Source organism: Calidris pugnax, unplaced genomic scaffold (assembly GCF_001431845.1).
Source record: "Calidris pugnax isolate Ruff unplaced genomic scaffold, ASM143184v1 scaffold4, whole genome shotgun sequence".
Taxonomy (NCBI): Eukaryota; Metazoa; Chordata; class Aves; order Charadriiformes; family Scolopacidae; genus Calidris; species Calidris pugnax.
Window position 1 is genome coordinate 2,777,811 of NW_015090781.1, and position 15,276 is coordinate 2,793,086.

Here is a 15,276-nt window from a genome sequence, read left to right on the forward strand (position 1 = left end):
GAGAACGAAATTAAACTTGCCACAAAGACATTTCCAAGAGCACTAAGTAAAACACACCAACATTCATGATATTTTTTAGATTGCCTTAAGGGGAGGACGCCCGAAGATTTGTGGTGAACTGCCTGTCAGTTCTCTCCCTGCAATATTCACTGCCAATCTCTGAAGATGCTTCTTTCAGGGTTTGCTACAGATTTCTATCAGTTCGATTTGAAACTAATTCAACCCCAAAACCCTGCCACGGGTTACAAAACCTGTGGGCAACCCTGGCACGCTGAGGGCTCCTAAACCTCTCCCCCTGCCCCAAAGCCACTTCATCAGAGCCACATTCCTGCAGCACCAACTAATCATCTCCCCCTTTCTCCCCTCTGCCACGGGCCTGACTCTGCCCCAGATGTAGCCAGCAGCAACACACAAACCAGCCCAGGAACATACTGCAAGGGACGTCAGAGACAAGAATGCAGAGGGGTTAAAAGGGGGGGACTTTGAGCAATAGGAGCCACGTCCACAAACCCAGGGTTCCTCAGAGTCTCCAGCTCTGGAGGAAGGAAAGCACCAACTGATGGGAACTGAGTGCTCACAACCAATTTGTAACATTATTCACCTAAATTCATAATGATCCATAATTCATAATGATCCATAAACACTCCTTACTGCCCACCAGGGGAAATCAGGATACTGGCCTAGGTGGATCCTCACTGGTCCAGCACAGCACAGACCCTCTTGGGAAATTCAGGGAACCCCAGTCCTTTCCACTTTACCTCTTTACAGACCCCCTTTAAAGTTCACCATGAAACTGAAACAAAAAGGAGGACAGAAGCCTCGTCTTCTCCATCGCTTTAGCAGTTCACATTTTGTTTCACAGTGAGCTCTCTAAGCAGACAGGAGTGCAGAACAGCCTGGCTCCAGCACATCTCCTTACAAGCCACACCATGGCTACCTGCTGCCACCAGCAGCCAGCTAGAGACTTCTGACTCTGGATCCAGAAGGAGAAACCAAAAAATTCAAACACACAAATCCTTTTCAAAGCGCCGGGCAATGAACAGAGTGCATCTTTCAACAGAGGAGGTTCAGATTCAAACTGGGATGAGGCCCCAAGCAAACACAAGTCTGATGGACTCAACTTAGCCTCTTGCAAATATTTACCGACGTTATAAACCCCTCACTCTGGTATACACAGAACTTCCTCCTCGGGAGAAAGATCAGAATGGCATAAACTATCATAAATTGTGGCTCAGATGTAGCAGCCTGATGGGTGGACAGAAAGCTGACCCCATCTGCTTTGCACTGACGTTCAGATAACACCACGCAAGCTTCCCTTTATAAGCATCACGTTAGTTTAATTCAACCAGATTCTGAGGGTGAACAACCATGAAGAGTTGATAAGGTTCTTTGCTCAGTATTTACATTTGTGTAATTTAACCCATTTATTGTAAATCTAGGATTTCTTTCATTTGCAATTTAATTCCTAAAATTACTAAAATTTCAGCACAACTTCTCTGCTCCATACTGTAAATGTCATGTGGATCTCTGACTCAAAGAAAGCTACTACTAATTCTGCTTTGGAGATGAAAAGCTCAGCCACAAAAAACATTTGCTGAAAGCAAGAAGAAAGCCTGTGGCTTCACGAACTGAACCATGAACCAAACCTGGAGCTTGTCACACCAAGCGAGGTGTGCACAGCCCTTGGAACAAGCCAGCTTTTTGAAAGCTGAGCTTACAACAGGCTTCCTCTCACCTTGACACATGGGAAAGAGCAGACCATCCAAATCCACGACATGAAATATTAAATCTAAAAACCCTAGAACTTTTTGAGAAGAAAGCAAGCTCCCTAAGCCACTATTCCAAAGGTGTGTGCACGTCAGAGTGTAGATGCAAATAATTACTCCAATCTATTGCTTAATTTCTATTATTTTCATCCACAGTTACATCTCAGTGTGAACAGCACCTACTGAACTTCCAGCATAACCTGTTAATCAAATCCCACAATACCAGTCAGGACCAGCGACACTTGATGGAACTAGTATAGCATAATATTTGAAGCAGATCAAATGAAATGCTTCTTCTCCCAGCAGGCAGCGAACTTCTGGAGCTTGTTGCCCCAGGACACTGTGGAAACAACATCAGCAAGTGGAAAAAGGATTAAACAAACTCATGGGCAGCAGGGCCATAGAGAAGTCAGCAGAGATGTCCTCTGGACATCCCCAGTGCAAGAGCAGCAGATGCTGCAGGAGGGGGATGGACCACAGAGAGTGGTCTCATTCAACAGCATCTTCCGTCAACACTGGAGGAGTCAGCACTGGGTCTGACTGACCTGGGCATTCCCATGCAATTCCCACTCCTCTGCCCATTGACAACATGCCAACAATATTTAAAATTCCCCCTTCCCAACCTTTTCAGCCAGAGAAAGGAGACAAGAACATACTTTTACTGTGAGAATCAACTTTTACACAGTAATACGTAAAGATCTACATAAGCGCCAAATTACCAGATGACCATTTAGTCCTTCAGCAGCTCTTTGTTACTCAATAAAAGTAGTGGGGAATAAAGCAAATTAAAAGGAGTGTGTATAAAGGATTCAATGCATCAGGATGTAGATTTGAGAATCAAACAGTCACGTTCAATTCAATGCCCATTACTATGTTTGCAAAGTTACAGAGTTCTTCTGTTCTTATTGTCACATTCTCACAGAAGAATGTGTTATCAGCTTTGTGGGATGGGATGAACAAAAAGGGTAAAAAAGATTCATGTGCATGTTCTACAATATGTTTTTAAAAGTTTCAAGTAAAAATGCAGACGAAAGCCTAGTTCTCCCTAAAGTCCAGGGGGAAAAAAGAGGTAATATCACTCTACATAATAGGTCTCAATGGAAACATGTTGATAATGTTGCAAAAAAGCTGCACCTGGCTCATGAAGTCATAGAATCATGGAATTGTCTGGGTTGGAAGGGACCTTCCAGATCATCCAGTCCAACCATCAACCTCACTCTGATAAAAACCATCACTAACCCATGGCTCTAAGCACTATGGCAACCCGGCTTTGAAATCCCTCCAGGGATGGGGCCTCAACCATCCCCACCAGGGATGGGGCAGCCCATTCCAAGGATTAAGAACCCTTTCCATGGAAAAATTGTTCCCAGTCTCCAATCTGAACCTCCCCTGGTGCAACTTGAGGCCGTTTCCTCTTGTCCCATGGCCTGTGACTTGGGAGCAGAGACCGACCCCCCCTGGCTACACCCTCCTTTCAGGGAGTTGGAGAGAGCCAGAAGGTCTCCCCTCAGCCTCCTTTTCTCCAGGCTGAACCCCCCTAGGTCAAGTCAAGTCAAGAGCAGCTGAGAGAATGTACTGTGAAGGCAGCACTATATGGCTGCCCTCTTTTAATGTTCCTCTATAGGCAGCAGTTACTGGCTGTTATGAGACACGAGGCTACTACTGGACACAGAGATTTGATTTCATCTGGTATTGTTGTATTTGTGTTCATAACACTGAGAGTTACTAGTGAATGGACCTCACTGAAAGCTGAACGTCCTATCATCAAATAGTAATGGAGAGCCCTAAAATTTAGGTGAAACGTTTGACGGTGTCTCTCTCGTGCTACACTGCAACATCAGAGAACCTCCTTTCCATCAGTGAACATCAGAGAACCTCCTTTCCATGACTGAACATCAGAGAACCTCCTTTCCATCATTCCAATGCCTGTGCTGACTGACCTAGAAGGAAACCAAGAAAATCAAAACCAGAACCAAGCCTCAGAGAAGCAAATTTCTCCTGCTCACCTTTAAAGCTCAATCCTTTTATGAATCTCATCTAATTTGCACCAAAACTGCTCAAGTTGCTCCTCACCTTCCATCAAGACAAGAGGTTTCTTTGCCAAGGAAAAGCAGAGTGAAATGGTAGCCTGGTTCAACGCCACAGGCAGGGAGCTTTGCGTTGGAGTGCTTTAATATGTTTTTATATTGCATATAAAGCATGCAAACATAAACCAGTTTGTTGAAAACTACCTTCTTTGTGGAAGCTGGCTGTAATTCTGAACAAGTTTTCAATTTTCACACTGCTGCTAGGGTAAAACATTATAAAGAGTTTAATTTTTAGAGTGGCTTCAATGACACGAGATTATCTAACAAAGTAATGGTTAATCAATAGAGGGTTTAGTTGTCAGGTGAAACATATAACACACTAAAAGGGATTGATTGCGAGGCTCCTCCTTATTTACTGGGAGGTATATATTTAAAATGACACAAACTTGTTACCAAGCTGCATTCCTTTAACCTTGCAGAAGCCGTTTGAGAACAGTGTTAAGCAGCCCTATAGCGAAACAAGCTATGAAAAAAGAAAAAAAAAGAAAAGAAAAAGCTACAAATATATGGCAGCACCAAATCATGTCAGAAGCAGGGGAACCACAAAGCTGTATTCACTCTCAGCCAAAGGCTTAAAATGCCACAGAGACGCTAGACCACGGTTCACTAAAGATAGAGCCGTCTCCGATCTCATTCCGTAAGTGGCTTTGGTTACATTTTTCTTTTTAAAGAAAGCACGATCCTGCTCTTTGACATAAACACAGAAACATCTCCTCTCTTGCCCGTGTAGCTCTGGACAAAAGCTCAATGTCAACGTGAAGCCTCGAACCCCAGGCAGAACCCTGTGTGTGTGTGTGTGTGTGTGTGTGTGCAGCAACTCCACCAACTGCAATCCATTTCTTTGGCCATTTATTCCAAGAATCCCCAGTCCCTGAACGAAACTCCACTTTTTAATAGAAGCTGCAACCCAGGAGTTCAATAAGATTTCCCTCCCCCCCGCCCCCCCAATAGTTAATAATTACATGATTTATCAGAGAAAGATAACACTAATAAAAACACAGCAAAAAGACAAAACCCATGCCCTCCCTTCAAGTCATTTTCAAGGAAAAGATTATTAAACTGTTCTTTTTGAACAAGGGCTTTTGCAGCTAAGCACAAATTGCCAAACGGTTAGAAAAAAAGTTATTAGGCTCCGAAGAATTGAGCAGAAGTGGGAAGTTATATAAACAAATCACTCCAGCAGATTTGGAAAGATCGCTTTCATCTTACTTAGAGTCTTAGGAGACTTGCATTAATTACCCTTTAAAGGTCTTTCACATGGACTATTTAAAATAAATGCAATTTATTTATTTATTTCAAATGAGGTGCTTCTTCTGAAAGAATTAAGTAATCTCAACAAATTTAAAAACGTTTTTATAAGCAGGTAATTAAAAAGAAGACTTTAGAATTAAGTCAAGCTGTAAAACGTTACCCAGGATTCGCCGCGATTATATTCTTAAGACAAAAATTTTGTGTTCTCCCACTAGCCCAGCCTTGGGAAGGGTAGTCTCCACGGAAAGTGGTACGAGAAAATAAAGACCAGCCGAACAAAAAAACGAGATCATTTACAGGATTTTCCCTAAAGCACACTTTGTCATATTGCAATTACACCTTGCCGAGTGTGAGAGCCAGAGTCCTTAATATTGCCACTAGAGGGAAGACGTGTCTCAACACATGGCAATGGTAGTTGGGGAGTGGGTTTTCTTGAGCAATTACCATAACAAAGCTCCCTTGGCTGTGTGTACCTTCTAATTACTCAGTACAATTAAAATGACTTACCTAAAACAAACAGCAAGAAGGAAAAAAAAAAAAAAAAAAAAAAAAAAGGCCCCTAAACCAAAAAAAACCTCAAGATAATACAAACAAAAAGCCTTCCTCCTGCCTGCCTATTATCTGAAATTACATTAAAGCTGAAGATCTTTCTTCCTCATCCATCAATGCGCGGGGGAGGAAACAAAAAAAAGCCTGTGCCACAATGCCCAAACACCACGGGGTGGTTCAGCCACCGAAAAGCATTAAAACAAACAAAACCACAGAACAAGGAGAAGTAGATCTCTTGTTAAAGAAAAGAGCTGGGGGTGGAGGGGAGGGGGGAAGAAAAAGGAAACGTGGTGGTATTTAGCCATCTGGTAGCTGCTTGAAAACAAATTGTCCTCAAAAGAGCAGAAATACAGTATGTCTTCTCTCAGTTCACTGGCTTAGGAATCAGACTTTTTTCTTCTTCTTCTTTTTGTTTTTTTTTTTTTTAACTACAGGCACAACAATAATCTACTTCTGTGCTGCTGGTGCTTTCACTTCCCCCTCATCCCACCACACAAAGATAACCATGGCCATCCCGATCAGATCCGGTTATTCCAACTTGGATGCATTATTTGCAGTCTTTTGGGATACATCTCCTCGGGCCCATTGTTCAAAATCCCTCCAGATTTTTTTTTTTTTTTTGTCCTGACAGCTACTTGCTGATTTTTAAACCCTTAAATCTTTCATTTTATAAGGCATGTCATTAAGGGAAGATGGCAGCCAAGTGATTTTTCTTTCCATTGACAATTTGTGACATTTTTCCAGCAGCGTGCAAGGTGTTGAAAACCTGGCAGCTGTTACCTCCCGGGATGAAGATCCTTTTTTATCCTCCCTTGACAGTTTAACTCAATGGGTCAGCACCTTTAAAGACTGCAAAGTACCACTGAAGTGGATGGAGGCTTGAATTACTGCTCCCTCCCTAATCAATGTAAACCCTCACTGCAGGTGAAACTCTTCATCTATAGAGGTGCATGGGGGAGGAAAATGTAATGCCCTGAGCCAGATGGTTTTCATCTTGTTTTTTAAAGAAGAAAGGAACAAGCTAACAAGGGGACAGCTACTTTGTTAGCTTCTTGGCCTCTCTCATGGCTTTGGATCCCCAGGGTTCCAGCCACACAAGAGAAAGAATACAGCAAAACATAAACACTTAAAGAAATATAACTAGGGGGCTGGCAACACGCTGCTTTCAAAGAGTCGAGAGCCCTGTTCAGGGCTTTATTTATCACTGCCCACGTTCTTGGGATGGTAAGTGGACATGGACACAAAGGGCAGGGGGGAGCAGACAACACTTGCAATTTACTCAATTACAGAGGAATGCAGAAATGTGGCCGGGTGACAGATCCCTATTAGCACTAATGCTGAAAGAGCCCAGTGGCCTTTCTGCCACAAGGCAGCGTTCCCATTGTAACTTAGACTCCGGCACAACCCGCCTTGGCTGGGTTTGGAACACGCACTAAGTGTCACAGAGGAATGGTGGAAATGATTATTTTATTTTTTCTATTTTTTTTTTTTTTTTCTGAGAGTCAAGAAAAAAAAATTAAACAGAAAGACTAATCTTAAAAGTAAGACTAAGGATGTACTTCTAGCAATTCCATGAGGCTTCCCAGCAAACAACACCTTCCCAGCCAGTGTTAATAGTGTTCAAAGAAGAGGTAACCAGGACAACTTCACAGCCCGGGTATGTCCTGCCTTGGCCAGCTCTCCAGCAGAACCCAAATGTGAACTGTCTTCTCCAGAGGGTGGGAGGAACGGAGGGAAGGAGTTGAGGGACCCTCACCCCTCCTCACCATGTGGCCTTCCCCACCAGTCGAAAAGAAGGCTTCAACTCTGCACCACAGAAAGACTTTTGAGGAGGAGAAATACTCCTGGAGAGGAGCCCTAAGCGGTGGGATGAGGCTACTGGCTGGAAGGAAACGGTTGCTTCTTTTTTAATTTCCTTTCCTCCACCTTCTTGAACCACTTTCTGCTTCTTACAGCTTGTGCATTGGCTTTAAACTCTGAAGCTCAGGCTGTACCTATTTTAACTCCGCGACAGCGTGTTTTAGGTGCCCCGTGCAATTGTACAAATTGATCTCAAACCCCTAAGAGTGAACTGAGATAATAATCGGCGCCCTAATGGTGAGAGGGAAAATTCTTGACAACGCTACGGGGCCCGTCCGAACGGGGTAACATACAGGGATTTTTCTTTTTTTCCCCTGGACTTCCATCTGGAAGCTCGGAGAAAGCCAGCAGAGCCCAACGTGGGGTTTGCAGGAGGCACGGCAGCGTTTTCCCCACGAGGCACCTTCGCCCACAGACAAACCAGGGCAGCAAAAGGCACTTCATTATTGCTGCAACTGAAGGGAAGGGAGGGAAGGGTTTTTTTAAACAACCTGCATTGTGCCCATCTTCTTTAAAAACCAGCGGGGTAATCAAGTTCAGGGCAGCCCCGGACAGCTGCCCTGTGACCTATTCATGTTGACCCCCACTATTCATCACTTTCCTTAGGACTATAAGGGCAAGCTCCCGGGGAGTGACCACCACAATAGACAGATACGAGCCAACAATAATACGGTTCCTGCAAAAAAAAAACCAGATGGCACCGCAATAAATTTACAAATCTGCATTCATGGCTCTGTTAAAAACACCCAGAAGCTAAAAGGCTGGAGGGGCCCCCAGAGAGCTTCCCCTTCCCCGTTTCTAAAGGCCGGCTCTCTCCCCAAGACTATTGAGCTCGTGTTCTTCATAAATGAAGAATGGAGACATAGCCCTTAAAATAACAAATGCCTGACCTAATCAATCTAGCGTTTGGGTCTAACGCTAAATGATAGGCACTGAAAACTAATTACGTTTTTTGGCAAGGAAGTTGAATTAAAATGGAAACACACAGGTTAAAAAGGCACTGAAGCATTTGCGAGTCCCTTTGAAAGGGCAGCACACACACACACACACACACACACACACAGGCTCACACGCAGGGCTTGAAACAGGAACCTGATTCAATAACTCATGCATTTATTTTTAAAATGAATCAGATTAGTCCCATGTGTGACCTGCCGGTCCATCTGTATGAGCTGGACTTAATGGGCACTCTTCTCACGCTTACTTCAGTTTGAAGTATGAGAGAGATAAATTTAGTTTAATTTTCAACAGATCAAGCTATCCATTTTCCAAATGGACCATCTGGATCAGCCTATTAAAATTAATTTATAACTTTGCAGTGTGAAAATTCGTTTGTTAGCTTAAATAAAGTTGCCAAAAACTTTTGCCACTTGTCATTGTTTTTTCTCAAGTCTGTTTTCATACTCGGATTTCCAGTTTACCCCTTCAAAATTTAATTTTGTCAGATCAAGCGCTCAACGAGAACCAAACATTTGCATCCTTACTTCAAAATCTGTCACAGCGTAGCTCTTTTCACTGTTTCAGCTCACAGTGTCAAGTTCATTGTCTTTTTCTGTTTCCTTTCCCAGTGCCAAACTCCATGAGTCTTCAGCGTTGCTGCCCCTCATGCACCTAAGAGTGGCTGTGCCTCCCACTTCCAGCACACTTGAGGACACAGCTCCACTCGTTGAGAGACTTCTGAAGACAACCTCTTCCGAGAACCATTTTAATCAATAGAATTTGTTTCTCCTAGCAAGAAGTCCACAGCACTAAGCAACAGGGGACCTAGTCCACAGCACTAAGCAACAGGGGACCTAGTCCACAGCACTAAGCAAATAGGGACCTGTTGGAACAGGTCCAGCGGAGGGCCATAAAGATGCTCAGAGGGCTGGAGCACATCTACTATGAAGACAGGCTGAGAGAGCTGGGGGTGTTCAGCCTGGAGAAGAGAAGGCTCCAGGGAGACCTTCTAACGGCCTTCCAGTACCTGAAGGGGCTCCAGGAGAGATGGGGAGGGACTCTTGGTCAGGGAGTGTAGCGAAGCAGTGCAATTCCTTCTACACTAGGCACGAAATCATGGTCAACCACTTCTTATGATCTAGACAAGGTGGCACTTGCTTTAACATTAAGACTACATCTTGTCCACAAACACCGTTTTCAACACAAAAGGCCCCAGATAGCAATCGGAAGACCCAAGGGGTTTGACCTGCATCTGCCACTGTAAAGCCTGGACACAAAGATGGAGACTGATACAACATCTCAATACCCTGCTAATACACAGCTAACCATAGTTGAAGTAAACAATGTCTATCTGAATTACTTCCATTGTGAAATATTTGGACAGTACAAGGCATTTTTTAGGTCTGTCCTTGATATCTAGGCACCTGGTTATGATGAATTATGGGTCTGTAGGAAAGATACCCTTCCCTGGACACTAAGAATTCTTCTGCAGATTGAAACGTGATGGAACGTTCCAACTCAAGAAACCACACCTTCTCATCTGCATAATATTGCTCGTGATATTTGTCTCCTCCTGAATCAACAATCATGAGGAAGGAGAAGAGAAGGCACACAAGACAGGTAACTCAAGTTCATTTTGACTTAACATCTCTTACTATGAAGGTTTTCTTGGAGAAGAGACATACACCTTTTCTTGTTGAACTCGAGGGCTTGGCATCACTAAGATAACTCTAAGATGAAAAAAAAAACATTTTTCTGTTACACTGGTGATATTGTTGGCTATCCTGGGGATACACAGTAGGGACCTAATAGCTTTGCCCTCTTAGAATCATAGACTTGTCTGGGTTGGAAGGGACCTTTCAGATCATCCAGTCCAACCATGAACCTCACTCTGATAAAACCCATCACTAACCCATGGCTCTAAGCACTATGGCAACCCGGCTTTGAAATCCCTCCAGGGATGGGGCCTCAACCCCTTCCCAGGGCAGCCCATTCCAATGTGCAATAACCCTTCCCATTTAAAAATTGTTCCTAATCTCCAATCTGAGATGCAGAAGGAAATGTGTCAGTCCCTCAGCTGTTGCAATGTGTGGCCTGGGGTATTCACTTAAGTCCCGTTCATCAGTGGTGTTACTCTGATATACCAGGCACCAACCTTGCACAGCTGAAGCACAGAAATATTTTTGCTTCTGCTGCCTGAAGGTTGCAGTGGGGAGAAAGAGCAAGGTGCTACGTGAAAAAGGATCTCAAATCACTTAATACAACTTAAATACCCCAGAAATCACAAGCCAGACCCCCTTTGTTGGCCATGGAGATTAAAAAAAGTTATTACTTTGAATTGGTAAGAAAATTGCTTTACTGTATAAAAAAGACAAAGAGATGATGTTTTCTCAGACCACCCTTTCTCCTTTCTACCCATTAGTAATTTATATGAGCGTAGAAGAAACAAGAACAGGTTATTTTTCAGGTTATTAACCTGGACATCACATCCAAGAAAATTTACATTCGAGGGCAATGAAAAGCTTAATTATTGTAGAACACTTTGAGATTCTTCATCTGAAGCAAGGCAAAACAGACCACAAATAAGACAGGAACAATTCCAGAAGAAGGGGCTAAAGAGGTCTTGATGAACACCAAGCAAAGAAAGGTGAAACTACAGAGTCACAGCTGAGTCAGAAGTACAGAAGTCTGGATTTCTTTCAAAAGAGTCATCAAACTCTCCGGAAAGCTAAATATCTGTGTTTGATTTTCCTGGGCACAGTGTGACTTGCTCAGACTTCAAAGGAGAAAAGAAAGGATTTCCACGAGCACAAGTCAGACTTCAGCTTCCAGAAGCATTTAAGGATTCAAATAGCTAGAAAGTTTTATTGCATTTTTAAAGAGACTGATCACATACCTGTCTAAGTGAATTCTTCTCAGGAATGATCTTCCTAGGGGGCTCATCATTATTACAGTCTTCTCTCTCAGAGGAATTCTGTGAAAGAAAGTAAGCTTTAATTCAGTTCTTAGCCCTAATATCACTCTGCAAGGAGAAAAGAAACAGAATATTTCTACTACACAGGCTGTAGGATTTTACACACACATATACCGGAGGCTAACTTCTACTTTTAAGCCAAACAGCTCGTTATGGCAGAGAAAGAATTTCTCCTCAACACAACAACACACCACTGAGCAAGTATCTATGGAAGAAGCCTGTACTTTGAGGATTTATTCTGACACTTTGGTCGGATCAGCACAGCAACACCAGAGCTCCTGAACACCCCTGAATAACTATTTAAAACAGTGGAACCCGTTGGAAACAAAAGGTTGTTGAGGGGTGCAAACTGTTGTTCTCTAGGCCTGTGCTTTTAATCTGCCTAACAATTATTAATTGCACTGAGTCTGCGTGGCTGCCAGAAATCATAGAGAAATTATGATAAATTCTGGTGGAAGAGGTTGTCAGGAGATCTTTCAAAAAATATATATAAATAATTGTGTAGGTAGTGTCTGAGATCATGGCTATGTTTTTCACCCCTACCCCCTGACTCTACATACACATACAACTTCTAGAAAGACTGATGCTCCAAAACTTAAGCTGCCACCTCCAAAAAACCAGAGCATCAGTAAGACAAGAGATGGTGGACAAGAAGAAATACGAGGGGCTTTTCCAGCATGAGTAAGAAAGACCACCAGGAGACTTTTCTCCTGTTAACCTCATGATGAAAAACCAATTATTACCCGCTTCACAGCAAAGACAGGCTACGGTTTATCTCAGGGCATGCCCAGTCTGTAGCACACATTTGGTTAAAAGCTGCTGGGTAGGTGGGGGGAATCCTGCCCTCACTGCCAAAGTCTGGAAGACAGTGTTTCTTTTGCAGGGGTTCAGCCACCGCGTTGACAGAGTAATGAGAGCCAGCTTTGGGGAAATCCCACACACACATCTAAAATCAGTTTGATCACCACAGTATTCATAGCCTCGGGCCACATTCCCAGGCGTTCAGTAGTGAGCAACTAAACAGGTTTTAAAGAGATACAGAAAAACTGCTCAGGGAGAGCTCTGCCAGGAAAAGGGTGGGTTTCCAGTTCCTTGCAGACCAGCTCAGGAGCGCGGATATCGAGGCAGAAGTTTGCATTCTGTGCCTCTTCCCCCTTGTCCCCCAAATAACCTGTCCTTCAGCTGAGCACGGCTTCTTGAAGGGCCAGCTTCCAGCCCCACACCTCAGGAGACAGAAATGGCATCTGTTGGCAGAGGAGGAGCTGGACCCTGCGAAGCCACAGCAGAGCCGGGCCAGCAGAAAGCAAAGAGGGATGCAGGAAGCCATGGGAAGAACTGACCAGGCACCCTCGGGTCTGCTGGACCAGTGGAGGAGAAGAAAAGGTACCCCCAGAAGACAGGGCAAGGGTAGGAGCTGGTTGCTGAGAAATGGTAAATGTGGAAAAAAAAACCCACCGGCAAATCCAGCCAAAAGATCCCCCCACTCGGGATGTTGTAAAATGGTTCTGTGTAAATCAAGGCTTGCAGACCAACTAGTGATTTTTGAGTTTTTGGTTTTTTTTAAACAACATAGAGAACCCACAAGGTGCCATGACATCTGGGATGCCGCAACCAGGGTTTTATAATGGAAATCAATCCTGAACAGGCCTGATAAATCGCTGTAAAAGGCCAGCTTTTGAAAGTTTTCATATGAGGCTTCAGCCAGGACCAAGTTATTACATTAAATCCAGCTTAGAAAGAACTGTGATCGTAAAAAAAAACAAACCATAGAAGCTAGAATCACTTATCTCCAAAAAGGAAGGTCAGGCATTAAAGCTGCTCTTTTCTGCTCATGAAATACAGTTTAGTAAGTGGTTAGTTCAAGTACGGATTTTCATTTTTGTGCTTTGGAGAAAAAGACCAAGTGCAGAAACCTAAGGATTTGCAGTGAGTTACCACACGTTACCAGGAAATGCACTTTGTTGGAGAGGAGGTGAAGACGTTGTTTACTATTTGTGGTTGCTTTTTCAACAGCCACCCCTTTCCCTACAATAAGTGCTAAAATAATTTCCCCTTCCAAACAGTGAAATCTTGCATTCTTCTCGCGTTTCAAAGCCGTTAAGGATCCTCCCTCCAAAAACATCAAAAAGCAGGAAAATAAGTGCTGCTGGTGAAATGTCAGCCCTTATTTTGAAATTCCTAGTTTCCGCAAAGCCTCAAGTTATCTCATTTTTTTTCTTTAAGCCCAGCATCTAATTTTAAGAGCAAGCAGAGCACCGTTTTGCATTCATTATCTTTATAGGTGGCAAGGCTAAGAGGTTGGCTGAACAAAGACCAGACAAAGACTGCCAAGTGCATATGGTGGTTCACAGCTTGGCGTCTCACCATCCTCCAGCACCAAGGCAGCAGCTCCAACAGCAGACTATTAAAGAGGAGAGCTGCTCCTGCACTTTTGTCGGCAAGTTAAGTTACGCTTGGTGAAGACAGAATGACTGGAAAGCGTCACACTTAAAAAGAAAAAAAAAAGCCCAGATGTTTATAACTCCTGCTTATTTCTCAGGAATAGGAAGCCCATCCATCCGGGTGCAGGTACAAGACCCTGCATTTTTCAGGACGAAGCGTAGGGAAGGGAATTTCCCTTGATAGGGCGACGCTCGGCCAGGGGAAGAGCGTAACGTAATGGACTGAAACGGTACATCTCTATATTTCTCCTGGCTGAACAAGGTGGGAGGAGGGATAAAACACGTGCCAGGTCAGAATAAGGTTTGCTTCAGCAGGACTTCAGCGATGCTCTGGGCAGAGAGAGAGGCAGACAAAGGGAGGAACTGCTCTGAGCACCCTCTCGTGGTTACTGAAACGCAGGGACCTGGAGAGAAACCTTTGGGATCCAGCTGGAAAGTTGGGTGCACTCAAGATCTGCAGAGCCTGTATTTGATACGTAGCAGAGGAAGGATGGAGTTTGTTGTATTAGATACGTAGCAGAGGAAGGATGGAGTTCGTTAGGGTGAAAGAAGCGAAGGAGAGCAGTGCATACAGAAAGCTGAAAAGCCACACAAACTCCCTTCCCCGAGGGGAAATTTTTAAATCCCACGGGCAAGTCTTCCTTCACAGGCTAAAGCCAGGCTGGCCAAAAGCATCTGTGCTTGCACACGGGGGTCTCTCTTTTGGAACAAGCACATGGCACACGGGGGTCCCTCCTTTGGAACAAGCACAAGCAAGGTAAGAGGAGAAGTGCTGAAGTCTCCAAAGCAAAACGTGATGACCCCCCCCCTACCCCGCTTTCCACAGACAGGTAAAATAATTTTTTTGCTTTGCCCAAGGTCACACAATGACAGTGGAAGCGTTGGGAAGAGAAGCCGGGGAACATAAGCTCCCAGCTCCTGTAACCTTCACAGTTTCTCTCTAGCAGGAGGTGTCTGTAAAGCAGCTCTGCCCTCCATAGCTCATTTTTCCTAAAATGGATACTGTCTGTAATGAGGACCCTTTTAAATCTGATTTGCATTTAAAACTTCAGCCTGTAATTAACAGAATATAACTCCGTGGCAGGTTGTCTTAAAGACCACTACGAAATTATTACTGTTTAACTCTCCCCACGAAGCCTCCTCCAGTGCTAAACACACCGTGCACAGAATCCCCCGACGGAAGCCTCTGACGGGAGACGACACGGCGGATTTTGTGTCCACAGCCCAGCAAAACACTGCTGGGGAAGGAGATCTAATACACAGAGAAAAGCACTCCCAGGGACTACCAATTGGGCAGAGCTACCTTTAGTACCGCCTCGCTCCTCGGGGTTGGAAATCAAAGCCCTGCCAAGGGGGGGGAGGCTTTCTCGGGGGCCGTTCTGCCCCGTGCTAATTATAAAAGAGCCCAG

General features: G+C 44.1%; 1 protein-coding gene across 10 annotated transcripts in view; it reads right to left on the reverse strand.

Annotated features, from left to right (window-relative positions):
* LOC106897248 (F-box/WD repeat-containing protein 1A-like) overlaps positions 1 to 15,276 on the reverse strand; it is a 122,506-nt gene that overhangs the window by 54,164 nt on the left and 53,066 nt on the right. For 8 of the 10 annotated variants that reach the window (XM_014957806.1, XM_014957770.1, XM_014957796.1 and 5 more), the window contains one exon: positions 11,349 to 11,426. The exons of the other annotated variants lie outside the window; for them this stretch is intronic. In XM_014957806.1, the coding sequence (XP_014813292.1) occupies positions 11,349 to 11,426 (78 nt within the window). The remainder of the gene's footprint in view (positions 1 to 11,348; positions 11,427 to 15,276) is intronic. 10 annotated transcript variants of the gene reach the window in all.